General features: G+C 44.3%; 1 protein-coding gene across 1 annotated transcript in view; it reads right to left on the bottom strand.

The window, feature by feature from the left end:
- The window catches only part of LOC128635711 (solute carrier family 22 member 6-A-like), a 74,369-nt gene that overhangs the window by 19,909 nt on the left and 35,385 nt on the right, over positions 1-19,075 (bottom strand). Inside the window, exon 2 of the mRNA XM_053688836.1 lies at positions 2,941-3,044. Coding sequence (XP_053544811.1) covers positions 2,941-3,044 — 104 coding nt within the window. The remainder of the gene's footprint in view (positions 1-2,940; positions 3,045-19,075) is intronic.

The following is a 19,075-nucleotide window of genomic DNA, read 5'->3' as shown; positions in this document are numbered from 1 at the left end:
TACCTGTAAAATAAATCCTAACCTAAGTTACAATTAAACCTAACACTACACTATCATTAAATTAATTAAATAACTAAACTACAATTACCTAAAATTAAATTTAATTAAATAAACTAAACTATAGTACAAAAAACACACTAAATTACAGAAAATAAAAAAAGAATTACAAGAAGTTTAAACTAATTACACCTAAACTAAGCCCCCTAATAAAATAATAAAGCCCCCCAAAATAAAAAAAATGACCTACCCTATTCTAAATTACAAAGTAATCAGCTCTTTTACCAGCCCTTTAAAGGGCTTTTTGACGGGCATTGCCCTAAAGTAATCAACTCTTTTACCTGTAAATAAAAATACAACCCCCCCAACATTACAACCCACCACCCACATACCCCTACTCTAACCCACCCAAACCCCCCTTAAAAAACCTAACACTAACCCCCTGAAGATCTCCCTACCTTGGGTCGTCTTCACCCAGCCGAGCCGAATTCTTCATCCGGTAGAAGTCTTCATCCAAGCAGAGCAAGAAGATGTCCTCCATCCGGTAGAAGTCTTCATCCAAGCAGGGCAAGAAGAGGTCCTCCATCCAGTAGAAGTCTTCATCCAAGCGGGGTCTTCTATCTTTATCCATCCAGAGCAGAGCAGAGCCATCTTCCAGCCAGCCGACGCGGAGCATCCTCTTCAACCAACGGACTAACGACGAATGACGGGCCCTTTAAGGGACGTCATCCAAGTTGACGTCCCTCAAATTACGATTGGCTGATTGGATTCAGCCAATTGGAATTAAGGTAGGATTGACCTCGCATTCTATTGGCTGTTCCGATCAGCCAATAGAATGCGAGGTCAATCCGATTGGCTGATTGGATCAGCCTATCAGATTGAACTTCAATCTGATTGGCTGATTGAATCAGCCAATCAGATTTTTCCTAACTTAATTCCGATTGGCTGATAGAATCCTATCAGCCAATCGGAATTCGAGGGACGCCATCTTGGATTACGTCCCTTAAAGGAACCCTCATTCATCTTTAGTCCGTCGGTTGAAGAGGATGGCTCCGCGTCGGCTGGCTGGAAGATGGCTCCACTCCGCTCCGGATGGATGAAGATAGAAGACCCCGCTTGGATGAAGACTTCTACCAGATGGAGGACCTCTTCTTGCCCAGCTTGGATGAAGACTTCTACTGGATGGAGGACATCTTCTTGCTCCGCTTGGATGAAGACTTCTACCGGAGGGAGGACATCTTCTTGCTCCGCTTGGATGAAGAATTTGGCTCGGCTGGGTGAAGACGACTCAAGGTAGGGAGATCTTCAGGGGGTTAGTGTTAGGTTTATTTAAGGGGGGTTTGGGTGGGTTAGAGTAGGGGTGTGTGGGTGGTGGGTTGTAATGTTGGGGGGTTGTATTTTTATTTACAGGTAAAAGAGCTGATTACTTTGGGGCAATGCCCTGCAAAAAGCCCTTTTAAGGGCTGGTAAAAGAGCTGATTACTTTTGTAATTTAGAATAGGGTAGGGCATTTTATTATTTTGGGGGGCTTTTTTATTTTATTAGTTTTTTTTTAGTTCTTGTAAAAAAAAATATTTTCTGTAATTTAGTGTTTGTTTTTTTTGTATTATAGATTAGTTTATTTCATTATATTTTAGTTTAGCTAATATTAGTTAATTATTATTATTATCGGTTATTTGTAGAGCACCAACAGATTCCGCAGCGCTAATAGTTAATTTATTTAATTAATTTATTGATAGTGTAGTGTTAGGTGTATTTGTAACTTAGGTTAGGATTTATTTTACAGGTAATTTTGTACTTATTTTAACTAGGTAGCTATTAACTATTAGTTATATTGTAGCTATATTAGGGTTTAATTTATAGGTAAGTATTTCGTTTTAAATAGGAATAATTTATTTAATAATAGTACATTTATTTCGTTTAATTAAAATTATATTTAAGTTAGGAAGGTGTTAGGGTTAGACTTAGGTTTAGGGGTTAATAACTTTATTATAGTAGCGGCGACGGTGAGGGCGGCAGATTAGGGGTTAATAAGTGTAAGGTTAGGGGTGTTTAGACTCGGGGTTCATGTTAGGGTGTTAGGTGTAGACTTAGAAAGTATTTCCCCATAGGAAACAATGGGTCTGCGTTAGGAGCTGAACGCTGCTTTTTGCAGGTGTTAGGTTTTTTTTCAACCAGCTCAGCCCCATTGTTTCCTATGGGGATATCGTGCACAAGCACGTTTTTCCAACTTACCGCTACCGTAGGCAACGCTGGTATTGAGGGTTGAAGTGGAGCTAAATTTGCTCAACGCTCCCTTTTCTGAGGCTAACGCAGCCATTCAGACAACTCTAAATACCAGCATTGTCTTAAGGGTGCGCTGGAAAAAAAAGCAGCGTTAGCACCGTGGGTCTTTACCGACAAAACTCTAAATCTAGGCGATATTGTTTAAAAATCATAACGTATTTCATTAACATCCATGCCAGAATCCTTTGTTTCATTAGTATATTTTTATTCATTATTTTAAACAATACAATTATGAATTCTTTATTAGATAAATATATAATATTTAATTATTTAAAATGTTTGTAGGTACCTTTTATATATAAAATATTAGAGTCAACATCATTCTTAAGTATTCATATTTAATTGAATATGTGTGTTTTACATGTTAAAAATGTGGCAGTACTAATTGTAAAGGGCATTTGACCCTTTATACCTAGGAAACAAGATGAAAATGTCCTTTAACAACAGCATATGACAAGCTTATTACTCATTATGGCCTCACTATAGGCAAATAATAATGTTTCAGTTCCCCCTGAATTCTGCTGCATTACTTTCGCGAGTACAGAACAGACAGCTTTGTAAACCGCTGGATGGAGTTATCATTTCAATGGCAGAGATATAAAAATGGGGTACAGTGCACTATACCAATGGGTTAATAATACCACAAACACTACTTACTTGTCGGACAGACCTCCTAGAATGATGGCTCCCACCAGCACTCCCGCCATATATATGGATTGCGCCAACTGTCTTCTGTTCTTGTGCATGCACACCAAATCCCACTAGAAATGTAATAGCCAATCAGACAACACTACTCAGGTAGCACACACTTTGTTATACAATAGGGTAAAAAACTCACTTGTTATATTGTTCATCCATAGGGACCAATTGTATAATCCCTCTCTCTAATGTGTGCCACTGTTTTTTGTTAATAAGCATTAAATAGACATTAAAGAAACAATGAAGTTAAAGGGACAGTTTATCCTAAATTTGTCTCTCCTTTAATTTGTTCCCAGTGATTAAATGTACCTGCTGGATGGTATTAAAGTTTTTAGCAATAGCTCATTTACATTTATATCAGCATTTTAAATAGTTGATTTTGCCCATGGTATACCGACCTAAATTGAAAGTTTCTATACTTAATTATAGGCTATTGAAATGCTCTGTAAGCACAGCCAGCAGACGAAATGACACTCCCAGTGGGGTGTAGGAGAGATAAGAAATAAAATGTTACAGTTGTTCTCTCCTAGGGCCCAACGATCTAAAGCTCTCTGGCCTGGTGAGATTATTAAAGAATGCTGCCGGTACTTCTATTTCCCTGGTGAAATGATCTAAAGATCTCTGGTCTGGTGAGATTAATAAAGAATTCTGTCAGTACTTCTATGTCCCTGGTGGAATGATCTAAAGCTCTCTGGTCTGGTGAGATTAATAAAGAATGCTGCCGGTACTTCTATTTCCCTGGTGAAATGCTCTAAAGCGCTCTGGTCTGGTGAGATTAATAAAGAATGCTGCCGGTACTTCTATTTCCCTGGTGGAACGATCTAAAGCTCTCTGGTCTGGTGAGATTAATAAAGAATGCTGCCGGTACTTCTATTTCCCTGGTGAAATGATCTAAAGCTCTCTGGCCTGGTGAGATTAATAAAGAATGCTGCCGTTACTTCTATTTCCCTGATGGAGGGATCTAAAGCTCTCTGGCCTGGTGAGATTGATAAAGAATGCTGCCGGTACTTCTATTTCCCTGGTGGAATGATCTAAAGCTCTCTGGTCTGGTGAGATTAATAAAGAATGCTGCTGGTACTTCTATTTCACTGGTGGAACAATCTAAAGCTCTCTGGCCTGGTGAGATTATTAAAGAATACTGCCGTTACTTCTATTTCCCTGGTGGAATGATCTAAAGCCCTCTGGTCTGGTGAGATTAATAAAGAATGCTGCCGGCACTTCTATGTCCCTGGTGGAATGATCTAAAACTCTCTGGTCTGGTGAGATTAATAAAGAATGCTGCCGGCACTTCTATGTCCCTGGTGGAATGATCTAAAGCTCTCTGGCCTGGTGAGATTAATAAAGAATGCTGCCGTTACTTCTATTTCCCTGGTGAAATGATCTAAAGATCTCTGGTCTGGTGAGATTATTAAAGAATGCTGCCGGTACTTCTATTTCCCTGGTGAAATGATCTAAAGATCTCTGGTCTGGTGAGATTAATAAAGAATGCTGCCAGTACTTCTATTTCCCTGGTGAAATGATCAAAAGATCTCTGGTCTGGTGAGATTATTAAAGAATGCTGCCGGTAATTCTATTTCCCTAGTGGAATGATCTAAAGATCTCTGGTCTGGTGAGATTAATAAAGAATGCTGCTGGTACTTCTTTTTCCCTGGTGGAACGATCTAAAGCTCTCTGGCCTGGTGAGATTAATAAAGAATGCTGCCGGTACTTCTATTTCCCTGGTGGAACGATCTAAAGCTCTCTGGCCTGGTGAGATTAATAAAGAATGCTGCCGGTACTTCTATTTCCCTGGTGGAACAATCTAAAGCTCTCTGGCCTGGTGAGATTAATAAAGAATGCTGCCGGTACTTCTATATCCCTGGTGGAATGATCTAAAGCACTCTGGTCTGGTGAGATTATTAAGGAATGCTGCCAGTACTTCTATTTCCCTGGTGGAATGATCTAAAGCTCTCTGGCCTGCTGAGATTATTAAAGAATGCTGCCGGTACTTCTATTTCCCTGGTGAAATGATCTAAAGATCTCGGGGCTGGTGAGATTAATAAAGAATGCTGCCAGTACTTCTATTTCCCTGGTGAAATGATCTAAAGCTCTCTGGTCTGGTGAGATTAATAAAGAATGCTGCCGGTACTTCTATTTCCCTGGTGAAATGATCTAAAGCTCTCTGGTCTGGTGAGATTAATAAAGAATGCTGCCGGTACTTCTATTTCCCTGGTGTTATGATCTAAAGCTCTCTGGCCTGGTGAGATTATTAAAGAATGCTGCTGGTCCTTCTATTTCCCTGGTGGAACGATCTAAAGCTCTCTGGTCTGGTGAGATTAATAAAGAATGCTGCCGGTACTTCTATTTCCCTGGTGAAATGATCTAAAGATCTCTGGTCTGGTGGGATTAATAAAGAATGCTGCCGGTACTTCTATTTCCCTGGTGAAATGATCTAAAGATCTCTGGTCTGGTGAGATTAATAAAGAATGCTGCTGGTACTTCTTTTTCCCTGGTGGAACGATCTAAAGCTCTCTGGACTGGTGAGATTAATAAAGAATGCTGCCTGTACTTCTTTTTCCCTGGTGGAACGATCTAAAGCTCTCTGGCCTGGTGAGATTATTAAATAATGCTGCCGGTACTTCTATTTCCCTGGTAGAATGATCTAAATCTCTCTGGACTGGTGAGATTAATAAAGAATGCTGCCGTTACTTTTATTTCCCTGGTGAAATGATCTAAAGCTCTCTGGCCTGGTGAGATTATTAACCCTTTCATGACTGGGCTAAAAAGTCTACATCGGAAGAGCGTTCTGATGTAGACAAATTGAAATCAGGCGATCGTGCAAAAGATAGCGAGATTTCAATTATGGAATCAGGTCTGGGGGGCGTCCCTAAGATGCTACGAACGGCCTCCAGACCGCGATCAAATCCTGCAAGCCTAGTAGGCTTCAGAACAGCCGTTTGCAATGACGTTGTATTCCGTCATAATGGCTTTAAAGCCCAGTGCCGTTGTGACAGAATACAACGGCATAACGGCATTAAAAGGTTAAAGAATGCTGCCGGTACTTCTGTTTCCCTGGTGGAATGATCTAAAGCTGTCTGGGCTGCTGAGACTCTATAAGAATGCTGCTGGTACTTCTATTTCCCTGGAGAAATTATCTAAAGCTCTCTGACTTTAGGAGATTATTAAAGAATGCAGCCGGTACTTCTATTTCCCTGGTGGAATGATCTAAAGCTCTCTGGCCTGGTGTGATTAATAAAGAATGCTGCTGGTACTTCTATTTCCCTGGTGGAATGATCTAAAGCTCTCTGGCCTGGTGAGATTAATAAAGAATGCTGCCGGTACTTCTATTTCCCTGGTAGAATGATCTAAAGCTCTCTGGCCTGGTGAGATTAATAAAGAATGCTGCCGTTACTTCTATTTCCCTGATGGAATGATCTAAAGCTCTCTGGCCTGGTGAGATTAATAAAGAATGCTGCCGTTACTTCTATTTCCCGGGTGGAATGATCTAAAGCTCTCTGGCCTGGTGAGATTGATAAAGAATGCTGCCGGTACTTCTATTTCCCTGGTGGAATGATCTAAAGCTCTCTGGTCTGGTGAGATTATTAAAGAATGCTGACAGTACTTCTATGTCCCTGGTGGAACGATCTAAAGCTCTCTGGCCTGGTGAGATTATTAAAGAATGCTGCCAGTACTGCTACTTCCCTGGTGGAATGATCTAAAGCTCTCTGGTCTGGTGAGATTAATAAAGAATGCTGCCGGTGCTTCTATGTCCCTGGTAGAATGATCTAAAGCTCCCTGGTCTGGTGAGATTAATAAAGAATGCTGCCGGTACTTCTATGTCCCTGGTAGAATGATCTAAAGCTCTCTGGCCTGGTTAGATTAATAAAGAATGCTGCCGGTGCTTCTATTTCCTTGTTGTTATGATCTAAAGCTCTCTGGCCTGGTGAGATTATTAAAGAATGCTGCCGGTACTTCTATGTCCCTGGTAGAATGATCTAAAGATCTCTGGCCTGGTGAAATTATTAAAGAATGCAGCCGGTGCTTCTATTTCACTAGTGGAACAATCTAAAGCTCTTTGGCCTGGTGAGATTATTAAAGAATACTGCCAGTACTTTTATTTCCCTGGTGGAACAATCTAAAACTCTCTGGCCTGGTGAGATTATTAAAGAATACTGCCGATACTTCTATTTCCCTGGTGGAATGATCTAAAGCTCTCTGGTCTGGTGAGATTAATAAAGAATGCTGCCGGTACTTCTATTTCCCTCGTAGAATGATCTAAAGCTTTCTGGCCTGGTGAGATTAATAAAGAATGCTGCCGGTACTTCTATTTCCCTGGTGGAACAATCTAAAGCTCTCTGGTCTGTTGAGATTATTAAAGAATGCTGCCGGTACTTCTTTTTCCCTGGTGGAATGATCTAAAGCTCTCTGGTCTGGTGAGATTAATAAAGAATGCAGACGGTACTTCTGTTTCCCTGGTGGAACAATGTAAAGCTCTCTGGTCTGGTGAGATTATTAAAGAATGCTGACAGTACTTCTATTTCCCTTGTGAAACGATCTAAAGCTCTCTGGCCTGGTGAGATTATTAAAGAATGCTGCCAGTACTGCTATTTCCCTGGTGGAATGATCTAAAGCTCTCTGGTCTGGTGAGATTAATAAATAATGCTGCCGGTGCATCTATGTCCCTGGTAGAATGATCTAAAGCTCTCTGGTCTGGTGAGATTAATAAAGAATGCTGCCGGTACTTCTATGTCCCTGGTAGAATGATCTAAAGCTCTCTGGGCTGGTGAGATTAATAAAGAATGCTGCCGGTGCTTCTATTTCCTTGGTGGTATGATCTAAAGCTCTCTGGCCTGGTGAGATTAATAAAGAATGCTGCCGGTGCTTTTATGTCCCTGGTAGAATGATCAAAAGCTCTCTGGTCTGGTGAGATTAATAAAGAATGCTGCCGGTACTTCTATGTCCCTGGTAGAATGATCTAAAGCTCTCTGGCCTGGTGAGATTAATAAAGAATGCTGCCGGTACTTCTATGTCCCTGGTAGAATGATCTAAAGCTCTCTGGCCTGGTGAGATTATTAAAGAATGCTGCTGGTACTTCTATGTTCCTAGTAGAATGATCTAAAGCTCTCTGGCCTGGTTAGATTAATAAAGAATGCTGCCGGTGCTTCTATTTCCTTGGTGTTATGATCTAAAGCTCTCTGGCCTGGTGAGATTAATAAAGAATGCTGCCTGTACTTCTATGTCCCTGATAGAATGATCTAAAGATCTCTGGCCTGGTGAAATTATTAAAGAATGCAGCCAGTATTTCGATTTCACTGGTGGAACAATCTAAAGCTCTCTGGCCTGGTGAGATTATTAAAGAATGCTGCCAGTACTTTTATTTCCCTGGTGGAACAATCTAAAACTCTCTGGTCTGGTGAGATTAATAAAGAATGCTGCCAGTATTTCTATTTCCCTGGTAAAATGATCTAAAGCTCTCTGGCCTGGTGAGATTAATAAAGAATGCTGCCGTTACTTTTCTTTCCTTGGTAGAATGATCTAAAGCTCTCTGGTCTGGTGAGATTAATAAAGAATGCTGCCGTTACTTTTATTTCCCTGGTGGAATGATCTAAAGCTCTCTGGTCTGGTGAGATTAATAAAGAATGCTGCCGGTACTTCTATGTCCCTGGTGGAATGATCTAAAGCTCTCTGGTCTGGTGAGATTAATAAAGAATGCTGCCGTTACTTTTATTTCCCTGGTGGAATGATCTAAAGCTCTCTGGCCTGGTGAGATTAATAAAGAATGCTGCTGGTACTTCTATTTCCCTGGTGGAACGATCTGAAGCTCTCTGGGCTGGTGAGATTAATAAAGAATGCTGCCGGTACTTCTATTTCCCTTGTGGAATGATCTAAAGCTCTCTGGCCTGGTGAGATTAATAAAGAATGCTGCCGGTACTTCTATTTCCCTGGTGGAATGATCTAAAGCTCTCTGGCCTGGTGAGATTAATAAAGAATGCTGCTGGTACTTCTATTTCCCAGGTGGAATGATCTAAAGCTCTCTGGTCTGGTGAGATTAATAAAGAATGCTGCTGGTACTTCTATTTCCCTGGTGGAATGATCTAAAGCTCTCTGGCCTGGTGAGATTAATAAAGAATGCTGCCGGTACTTCTTTTTCCCTGGTAGAATGATCTAAAGCTCTCTGGCCTGGTGAGATTAATAAAGAATGCTGCCGTTACTTCTATTTCCCTGATGGAAGGATCTAAAGCTCTCTGGCCTGGTGAGAGTGATAAAGAATGCTGCCGGTACTTCTATTTCCCTGGTGGAACGATCTAAAGCTCTCTGGTCTGGTGAGATTATTAAAGAATGCTGACAGTACTTCTATTTCCCTGGTGGAACGATCTAAAGCTCTCTGGCCTGGTGAGATTATTAAAGAATGCTGCCAGTACTGCTACTTCCCTGGTGGAATGATCTAAAGCTCTCTGGTCTGGTGAGATTAATAAAGAATGCTGCCGGTGCTTCTATGTCCCTGGTAGAATGATCTAAAGCTCTCTGGTCTGGTGAGATTAATAAAGAATGCTGCCGGTAGTTCTATGTCCCTGGTAGAATGATCTAATGCTTTCTGGCCTGGTAAAATAATTAAAGAATGCTGCCGGTACTTCTATGTCCCTGGTAGAATGATCTAAAGATCTCTGGCCTGGTGAAATTATTAAAGAATGCAGCCGGTATTTCCATTTCACTGGTGGAACAATCTAAAGCTCTCTGGCCTGGTGAGATTATTAAAGAATGCTGCCAGTACTTTTATTTCCCTGGTGGAACAATCTAAAACTCTCTGGTCTGGTGAGATTAATAAAGAATACTGCCGATATTCTATTTCCCTGGTGGAATGATCTAAAGCTCTTTGGTCTGGTGAGATTAATAAAGAATGCTGCAAGTATTTCTATTTCCCTGGTAAAATGATCTAAAGCTCTCTGGCCTGGTGAGATTAATAAAGAATGCTGCCGGTACTTCTATTTCCCTGGTGGAATGATCTAAAGCTCTCTGGTCTGGTGAGATTAATAAAGAATGCTGCCGTTACCTTTCTTTCCCTGGTAGAATGATCTAAAGCTCTCTGGTCTGGTGAGATTAATAAAGAATGCTGCCGTTACTTTTATTTCCCTGGTGGAATGATCTAAAGCTCTCTGGTCTGGTGAGATTAATAAAGAATGCTGCCGGCACTTCTATGTCCCTGGTGGAATGATCTAAAGCTCTCTGGTCTGGTGAGATTATTAAAGAATGCTGCCGTTACTTTTATTTCCCTGGTGGAATGATCTAAAGCTCTCTGGTCTGGTGAGATTAATAAAGAATGCTGCCGTTACTTTTATTTCCCTGGTGGAATGATCTAAAGCTCTCTGGTCTGGTGAGATTAATAAAGAATGCTGCCGTTACTTTTATTTCCCTGGTGAAATGATCTAAAGCTCTCTGGTCTGGTGAGATTAATAAAGAATGCTGCCGGTACTTCTATTTCCCTGGTGGCATGATCTAAAGCTCTCTGGCCTAGTGAGATTAATAAAGAATGCTGCCGGTACTTCTATTTCCCTGGTGGAATGATCTAAAGCTCTCTGGCCTGGTGAGATTATTGAAAAATGCTGACAGTACTTCTATTTCCCTGGTGGAACGATCTAAAGCTCTCTGGCCTGGTGAGATTATTAAAGAATGCTGCCAGTACTGCTACTTCCCTGGTGGAATGATCTAAAGCTCTCTGGTCTGGTGAGATTAATAAAGAATACTGCCGATATTCTATTTCCCTGGTGGAATGATCTAAAGCTCTTTGGTCTGGTGAGATTAATAAAGAATGCTGCAAGTATTTCTATTTCCCTGGTAAAATGATCTAAAGCTCTCTGGCCTGGTGAGATTAATAAAGAATGCTGCCGGTACTTCTATTTCCCTGGTGGAATGATCTAAAGCTCTCTGGTCTGGTGAGATTAATAAAGAATGCTGCCGTTACTTTTATTTCCCTGGTGGAATGATCTAAAGCTCTCTGGTCTGGTGAGATTAATAAAGAATGCTGCCGGCACTTCTATGTCCCTGGTGGAATGATCTAAAGCTCTCTGGTCTGGTGAGATTATTAAAGAATGCTGCCGTTACTTTTATTTCCCTGGTGGAATGATCTAAAGCTCTCTGGTCTGGTGAGATTAATAAAGAATGCTGCCGTTACTTTTATTTCCCTGGTGAAATGATCTAAAGCTCTCTGGTCTGGTGAGATTAATAAAGAATGCTGCCGGTACTTCTATTTCCCTGGTGGCATGATCTAAAGCTCTCTGGCCTAGTGAGATTAATAAAGAATGCTGCCGGTACTTCTATTTCCCTGGTGGAATGATCTAAAGCTCTCTGGCCTGGTGAGATTATTAAAGAATGCTGACAGTACTGCTACTTCCCTGGTGGAATGATCTAAAGCTCTCTGGTCTGGTGAGATTAATAAAGAATGCTGCCGGTGCTTCTATGTCCCTGGTAGAATGATCTAAAGCTCTCTGGTCTGGTGAGATTAATAAAGAATGCTGTTACGGTTACCCTTAGTCTCGCTGAGAGATGGACCGCTTAGTAGCCTGGATCCCTATTGCTAAAGAGGGGAGAAGCTGCTTTCCATAGTATTCTATATGAGTCTCGCAAATATAGAATAATCTCCCTTAGCTGCAGTACAGCTAGGATACCCTTCTGCCCACAAAAACGAGTCAACGCTGCGATTGAGGGTCAAACAAGAACTCAGGACTGGGATGCCCAGCCTGCTTTTTATTAAGGTTACATGCACACAGGGCACTCCCAGGGGGAGAGGGGGGGAAGCACAAAATCCCCCATCACACATTTAGATAGAGAGCACTGTCCTTTGACAGGCCACAATAGGATTACAGTACTTAAGATAATAAGTTTACAAGTTCATCTTATCAATTAGCAGTCTGGCTCCAGAGGTGATTAGACAATAGTTTCTAAAAGCTGAAAAAAAAAAGAGTTAACTCTTTATGAAATGAAACTTGTTACAGTTTTCTTGGAGCCCTTCTTAGGCGCTGGCTTGCTGGTTCAGGCATTGCTGCTGGGAAATAAGCTCTTCATAACAAAATAACTAATGCTTCTGTAACATTGCTCCCTTTCTGTGGAACACTCTGGCAGACACGGTCTGACCCCTTTTCGGGGCAGACTAAGGCTGTCCAGACTGCTGGTTATGCGGGGCTGAGGTCGGTTTGTCTGGACAACCCGTCGGCGTTGCCATTCTGTTTCCCAGGTCTGTAAGTAATGGTGAAATTGAAGGTTTGCAACGATAAGCTCCAACGTAATAGCCTGCCGTTATCTCCAGAGACCCGGTTCAGCCACACCAACGGGTTATGGTCGGTGACCAGAGTGAACTCCTGACCATATAAATAGGGAGTCAATTTCTTTAATGCCCACACCAAAGCCAAACACTCCTTTTCGACCGCTGCATAGCTGACTTCGCGGGGCAGGAGCTTCCGGCTGATGTAGGCAACTGGATGCTCCCCTCCATCTTCGCCTACTTGGCTGAGGACGGCTCCCAGCCCGAACATGGAAGCATCTGTATGGACGATAAAACGTTTGTTAAGGGCTGGGGCCGCCAAGACAGGAGCGTTAATTAGAGCATTTTTGAGAGCCTGGAAAGCCGTTTCACAGTGGGGAGACCACAGGACCTGTCGAGGTAAGTTCTTCTTGGTCAAGTCAGTCAGGGGTTTGGCAAGTGTGCTGTAGTCTGGTACGAACCGTCTATAGTACCCTGCCGTGCCCAGGAAGGCTAGGACCTGAGTCTTAGTGATGGGGGTGGGCCAATTGGCGACAGCTTCTATTTTGGCCGGCTCTGGTCGCTGCTTTCCACACCCCACCCGGTGACCCAGGTACTGTACCTCGGCCATCCCAAAGTGGCATTTTTCTGGCTTCAGAGTCAGGCCAGCAGCCCGGATCTGATCCAGAACCATTCCCACATGAGCTAAGTGGTCCTCCCAGGACTCACTGTGGATCGCTATGTCGTCCAGGTAGGCGCAAGCAAAACTCTGGAAGCCATCCAGGAGCCTATCCACCAAGCGCTGGAATGTAGCTGGGGCATTCTTCATCCCAAACGGCATTACCCTAAACTGATATAAGCCGAATGGGGTGACGAATGCCGACTTGGGGATAGCCTCCGGGGCCAGGGGAATCTGCCAGTAACCTTTGCAGAGGTCAATAGTGGTCAGGTAATTTCCCCTGGCTATACGATCGAGTAGCTCGTCTACCCTGGGCATAGGGTAAGCGTCCGTCACGGTATTTTCATTGAGCCTCCGATAGTCTACGCAGAACCGGGTGGTCCCATCTTTCTTGGGCACCAAGACAACTGGGGAGGCCCAGGGACTATCGGAGGGCTCAATTACCCTGAGCTGGAGCATCTCATCGATCTCCTTCTTCATTCCTGTCCTAACTGCTTCGGGGATTCGGTACGGAGCCTGGCGCAAGGGAGCTTGTCCCGGAGTATCTACCTGGTGGGTGGTTAAAGTAGTGTACCCTGGCTTCGGGGAGAAGGTGAGGTGTTTGGACTGGAGGAGTTGGTTGAGCTGCTCCCTTTCAGTGGGGCTAAGTCGGTCCCCTATCTGAACCTGCGCCACTATACCTGTGGGGAGGCTCTTTTCTAATAGGTCTGGAATGGGTAAACTGTCGGGGTCTTCCTGAGGGGAACAACATACGGCCGTCACGTTCTCTGGTCGCTCAAAATATTCCTTGAGCATGTTTACATGGAATGTCTTTCTAAGATTGTTGTCGTGGCAGCTAGCTATCACATAAGTGGTGTCTCCCCTTTTCTCTACGATCTGGTAGGGACCCTGCCAGGACGCCTGCAATTTGTCTGTCTTCACCGGCTTAAGTACTAACACCTTTTGTCCTATGGTGAAGATTCTCTTTCGGGCCCCCCGATCGTACCATACTTTCTGTCTTCTCTGGGCCAACTGGAGATTAGCCCGCACGGATTTGGCTAATTGCTCCATTCGGTCCCTGAGTTCCAGCACGTATGGCACAATTGGGACACCGTCAGCCTCCATCTCTCCCTCCCAGTGCTCCCGGATCAGGTTTAGGGGTCCCCGTACCTTTCTTCCGTAGAGCAACTCGAAGGGAGAGAACCCTGTCGTTTCCTGGGGCACCTCCCGATAAGCAAATAGGAGGTGCGGCAGGAAGCGTTCCCAGTCTCGGTATTCCTGAGTGAACGTCTTGAGCATTTGCTTGAGGGTCCCATTGAACCTCTCACACAGCCCGTTCGTCTGGGGGTGGTATGGGGAGCTTAGGAGGGACTTAATTTTGCAAACCTGCCAGAGTTGTTGGGTCAATTCAGCCGTAAATTGGGTGCCTCGGTCGGATAGGATTTCTTTTGGAAATCCTACCCGGGAGAACACCTGTACTAGTGCATTCGCTACCGTATCCGCTTGTATGTTGGATAGGGCGACAGCCTCTGGGTACCTGGTAGCGTAGTCCACTACGGTAAGAATGTATCGCTTACCGGAGGGACTAGGGGCAGCCAGTGGTCCCACTAGGTCAATAGCAACCCGGCTGAAGGGTTCCTCTACAATGGGCATATTTACTAGCTGGGCTTTAGGGTGATCGCCTCGCCTTCCTACTCGTTGACACACATCGCAGGTGTTACAGTAAGTTCTAACGTCAGCGTGCACCCCTGGCCAAAAGAACGTGTGAGTAATGCGGTGTAGGGTACGGGTAACGGCTAGGTGGCCTGCTAAGGGGATGTCGTGGCCTATTTTGAGGATTTCTTGACGGTATTTGTGGGGCACTACCAGCTGTCGCCTACGCTGTCCCCTTTTCTCTGTCCAGCGGTATAGTTTCCCTTTTTCCCATAAGAATGTTTCGTTATCTGCCCCGCCCCCTCCGGTCTCTGCTCGTTCCCGGTACTTTTGTAAGGTCGGGTCAGTCTTAGACTCTGCCTCGAAGGCATCTGGGGTGTCCCAGGGTATGGGGCCTAACCTGTCAGGCAAGGTCGGGGTAGGTCTTACCTGTGTCTCCCGCACTGGTGAGAGCTCTCGCTCCGTCCGGGCTTGGGCCCGTGTAGTCACTGGGTCCGCCTCGTTGTTGCATACTGGAGCATAGGCAGAAGTCATGGGGCCCAAATCGTTGCCCAGTAGTACTTCGGCAGGTAAATTATCCATTAGGCCCACGTTCACAGCCCCCTTTCCCGCTCCCCAATCAAGATGCACTTTAGCTGTTGGAATTTTGTACACATCCCCCCCCGCCACTCTAACGGCCACAGTCTGTCCGGATCGCTTGTGCTCTGGCACCAAATGACTCTGTACCAGCGTGATAGTAGCCCCTGTGTCTCGCAATCCCTCGGTAGATCGCCCCTCGAGCCATACCCTCTGCCGATGGTGCTGGCGGTTATCTGAGGCAGCATATACAGGGTCTGCCTCGTGAAGCGGCCCCACATATCCCTCCATAGGGGCCTCTTGGTTAACACAGAGGGCCCGGGCCGGACGATAGGACCCAGAGGGGTAATTGTAATTCCTGGGTGTCTGGTGCGTATTAAGGGGGCAGCTAGCCATGAAATGCCCTGGTTGCTTGCATCGGTGGCAAGTCGGTCTGGGACGCTCAGAGCTGTTATTGGGTGGTCCTGAGTGTCGGACGGGCCCTGTGGGCACCGGGGCTCGGAATTCAGCACGAGGGGGTGCACGGTAAACCTCTCTGGGTTCGACCCGTGCTGGAGCTCGGTAGTTCATGGGTTCGTGAAGACGGGAGTCATAATGTTCATCGGCCAATTTGGCTGCTTCTTCTAAGGTAGAAGGCCGCCTGTCTCGCAGTCATTCCTTCCCTTGCTGTTCCATGCCATTATAAAAATGTTCTAAGAGAAACAATTGTAAAATTTCCTCCCCAGTCACCGCTTTACTTCCGCTCAGCCAGTGATTTGCCGCTCTCCGCATTCGGTGCGCCCATTCCATATGGGTATCGTTAGGCTTCTTTTCCGTGCCCCGAAACTGTCGGCGATACGTGTCCGGAGTTACAGCGTACCGTCGCAACAGTGTCTCCTTAACTAGCTCATACTGTGTCACTTCCTCAGCACCCAGAGTACGAAAGGCTTCCAGGGCTCGCCCGGATAGTTTCCCAGACAATATCGTGGGCCACTCTCTGTTGGGAATCTGGTGCAGGGCACATTGCCTTTCGAAGTCCGCCAAATATTCATCAATCCCTGTCTCGCTCTCTAGGAAGGGTCGAAATGCCGCATAGGGTATCTTGGGCCTCCCAGCATTTTCGACAGGAATGATTACCTGCGGGGCTTCAGCATTGCGGTGTGCGTTCGCTAGGTTGAGTTCGTGGGCTCGAGTCTCTCGTATATCCTCGTCCGCCTCCGCCATCAACTGCTGTACCAATTCCATGGAGGGGTTCGGCCCGTATAATGAGAGCCTTTCCCGAACAATCCTGGTTTTTTCGTCACTAATCGTGGTCGGTGTTTCCGCCATTGTGAAGCTCTGATCCAGTTCGGTCAATTCTGCGATCAGCTCTCTCCTCGGCCGGTTGCTGGCGTACCCCCCTCTGCTTTCAAGTAAATCCTTTAGGGTTGTACGCTTCAATTTTTCGTAAGCGCTCTCCATCCGTTCTGTACCTCTCCTAGGAAATCCAGGAAAATCCCGCCGCTGCCGCCAAATGTTACGGTTACCCTTAGTCTCGCTGAGAGATGGACCGCTTAGTAGCCTGGATCCCTATTGCTAAAGAGGGGAGAAGCTGCTTTCCATAGTATTCTATATGAGTCTCGCAAATATAGAATAATCTCCCTTAGCTGCAGTACAGCTAGGATACCCTTCTGCCCACAAAAACGAGTCAACGCTGCGATTGAGGGTCAAACAAGAACTCAGGACTGGGATGCCCAGCCTGCTTTTTATTAAGGTTACATGCACACAGGGCACTCCCAGGGGGAGAGGGGGGGAAGCACAAAATCCCCCATCACACATTTAGATAGAGAGCACTGTCCTTTGACAGGCCACAATAGGATTACAGTACTTAAGATAACAAGTTTACAAGTTCATCTTATCAATTAGCAGTCTGGCTCCAGAGGTGATTAGACAATAGTTTCTAAAAGCTGAAAAAAAAAGAGTTAACTCTTTATGAAATGAAACTTGTTACGGTTTTCTTGGAGCCCTTCTTAGGCGCTGGCTTGCTGGTTCAGGCATTGCTGCTGGGAAATAAGCTCTTCATAACAAAATAACTAATGCTTCTGTAACAAATGCTGCCGGTAGTTCTATGTCCCTGGTAGAATGATCTAATGCTTTCTGGCCTGGTAAAATAATTAAAGAATGCTGCCGGTACTTCTATGTCCCTGGTAGAATGATCTAAAGATCTCTGGCCTGGTGAAATTATTAAAGAATGCAGCCGGTTTTTCCATTTCACTGGTGGAAAAATCTAAAGCTCTCTGGCCTGGTGAGATTATTAAAGAATGCTGCCGGTACTTCTATTTCCCTGGTGGAACAATCTAAAACTCTCTGGTCTGGTGAGATTAATAAAGAATACTGCCGATACTTCTATGTCCCTGGTAGAATGATCTAAAGATCTCTGGCCTGGTGAAATTATTAAAGAATGCAGCCGGTATTTCCATTTCACTGGTGGAAAAATCTAAAGCTCTCTGGCCTGGTGAGATTATTAAAGAATGCTGCCGGTACTTCTATTTCCCTGGTGGAACAATCTAAAACTCTCTGGTCTGGTGAGATTAATAAAGAATACTGCCGATACTTCTATTTCCCTGGTGGAATGATCTAAAGCTCTCTTGCCTGGTGAGATTAATAAAGAATGCTGCCAGTACTTTTATTTCCCTGGTGGAACAATCTAAAACTCTCTGGTCTGGTGATATTAATAAAGAATACTGCCGATACTTCTATTTCCCTGGTGGAATGATCTAAAGCTCTCTGGTCTGGTGAGATTAATAAAGAATGCTGCCAGTATTTCTATTTCCCTGGTAAAATGATCTAAAGCTCTCTGGCCTGGTGAGATTAATAAAGAATGCTGCCGTTACTTTTCTTTCCCTGGTAGAATGATCTAAAGCTCTCTGGTCTGGTGATATTAATAAAGAATACTGCCGATACTTCTATTTCCCTGGTGGAATGATCTAAAGCTCTCTGGTCTGGTGAGATTAATAAAGAATATTGCCAGTATTTCTATTTCCCTGGTAAAATGATCTAAAGCTCTCTGGCCTGGTGAGATAAATAAAGAATGCTGCCTGTACTTCTATTTCCCTGGTGAAATGATCTAAAGCTCTCTGGGCTGGTGAGATTAATAAAGAATGCTGCCGGTACTTCTATTTCCCTGGTGGAATAATCTAAAGCTCTCTGGCCTGGTGAGATTAATATAGAATGCTGCTGGTACTTCTATTTCCCTGGTGGAATGATCTAAAGCTCTCTGGTCTGGTGAGATTAATAAAGAATGCTGCCGTTACTTTTATTTCCCTGGTGAAATGATCTAAAGCTCTCTGGTCTGGTGAGATTAATAAAGAATGCTGCCAGTACTTCTATTTCCCTGGTAAAATGATCTAAAGCTCTCTGGCCTGGTGAGATTATATAAGAATGCTGCCGGTACATTTATTTCCCTGGTGGAACGATCTAAAGCTCTCTGGGCTGGTGAGATTAATAAAGAATGCTGCCAGTACTTCTATTTCCCTGGTGGAATGATCTAAATCTCTCTGGTCTGGTGAGATTAATAAAGAATGCTGTCAGTACTTCTATTTCCCTGGTGGAATGATCGAAAGCTCTCTGGCCTGGTGAGATTATTAAAGAATGCTGCTGGTACTTCTATTTCCATGGTGGAATGATCTAAAGATCTCTGGTCTGGTGAGATTAATAAAGAATGCTGCCGGTACTTCTATTTCCCTGGTGGAACGATCTAAAGCTCTCTGGCCTGGTAAGATTAATAAAGAATGCTGCCGGTACTTCTATTTCCCTGGTAGAATGATCTAAAGCTCTCTGGCCTGGTGAGATTAATAAAGAATGCTGCCGTTACTTCTATTTCCCTGATGGAAGGATCTAAAGCTCTATGGCCTGGTGAGATTGATAAAGAATGCTGCCGGTACTTCTATTTCCCTGGTGGAACGATCTAAAGCTCTCTGGTCTGGTGAGATTATTAAAGAATGCTGCCGGTACCTCTATTTCCCCGGTGGAAT

The sequence above is a fragment of the Bombina bombina genome, chromosome 7 (assembly GCF_027579735.1).
Source record: "Bombina bombina isolate aBomBom1 chromosome 7, aBomBom1.pri, whole genome shotgun sequence".
In the NCBI taxonomy this organism is placed as follows: domain Eukaryota; kingdom Metazoa; phylum Chordata; class Amphibia; order Anura; family Bombinatoridae; genus Bombina; species Bombina bombina.
Note: the sequence above shows the minus strand (reverse complement) of the source record. Positions and strands in the feature narration are given on the sequence as shown.